Raw genomic sequence first — 415 nt, 5'->3', positions numbered from 1 at the left:
GGCGGAGAACACGGAGGCGCTGCTCGCCGCCGAGACCTCCGACTCCGGGGCCGGCATCGAACTGGGCATCGCCTCCTCCCCCACGCCGGGCTCCACCGCCTCCACGGGGGGCAAGGCGGACGACCCGAGCTGGTGCAAGACGCCCAGCGGGCACATCAAGCGGCCCATGAACGCCTTCATGGTGTGGTCGCAGATCGAGCGGCGGAAGATCATGGAGCAGTCCCCCGACATGCACAACGCCGAGATCTCCAAGCGCCTGGGCAAGCGCTGGAAGCTGCTCAAGGACAGCGACAAGATCCCCTTCATCCGGGAGGCGGAGCGGCTGCGCCTCAAGCACATGGCGGACTACCCCGACTACAAGTACCGGCCCAGGAAGAAGGTGAAGTCGGGCAACAGCTCCGCCAAGCCCGGCGAC

At 67.7% G+C, this 415-nt stretch overlaps 1 protein-coding gene across 1 annotated transcript in view; it reads left to right on the top strand.

Annotated features, from left to right (window-relative positions):
• SOX4 (SRY-box transcription factor 4) overlaps positions 1–415 on the top strand; it is a 127,097-nt gene that overhangs the window by 125,511 nt on the left and 1,171 nt on the right. Inside the window, exon 3 of the mRNA XM_009637899.2 lies at positions 8–410. Coding sequence (XP_009636194.1) covers positions 8–410 — 403 coding nt within the window. The remainder of the gene's footprint in view (positions 1–7; positions 411–415) is intronic.

This window comes from Egretta garzetta, unplaced genomic scaffold (genome assembly GCF_000687185.1).
Source record: "Egretta garzetta isolate BGI_Z169 unplaced genomic scaffold, ASM68718v1 scaffold14, whole genome shotgun sequence".
Classification (NCBI taxonomy): domain Eukaryota; kingdom Metazoa; phylum Chordata; class Aves; order Pelecaniformes; family Ardeidae; genus Egretta; species Egretta garzetta.
Note: the sequence above shows the minus strand (reverse complement) of the source record. Positions and strands in the feature narration are given on the sequence as shown.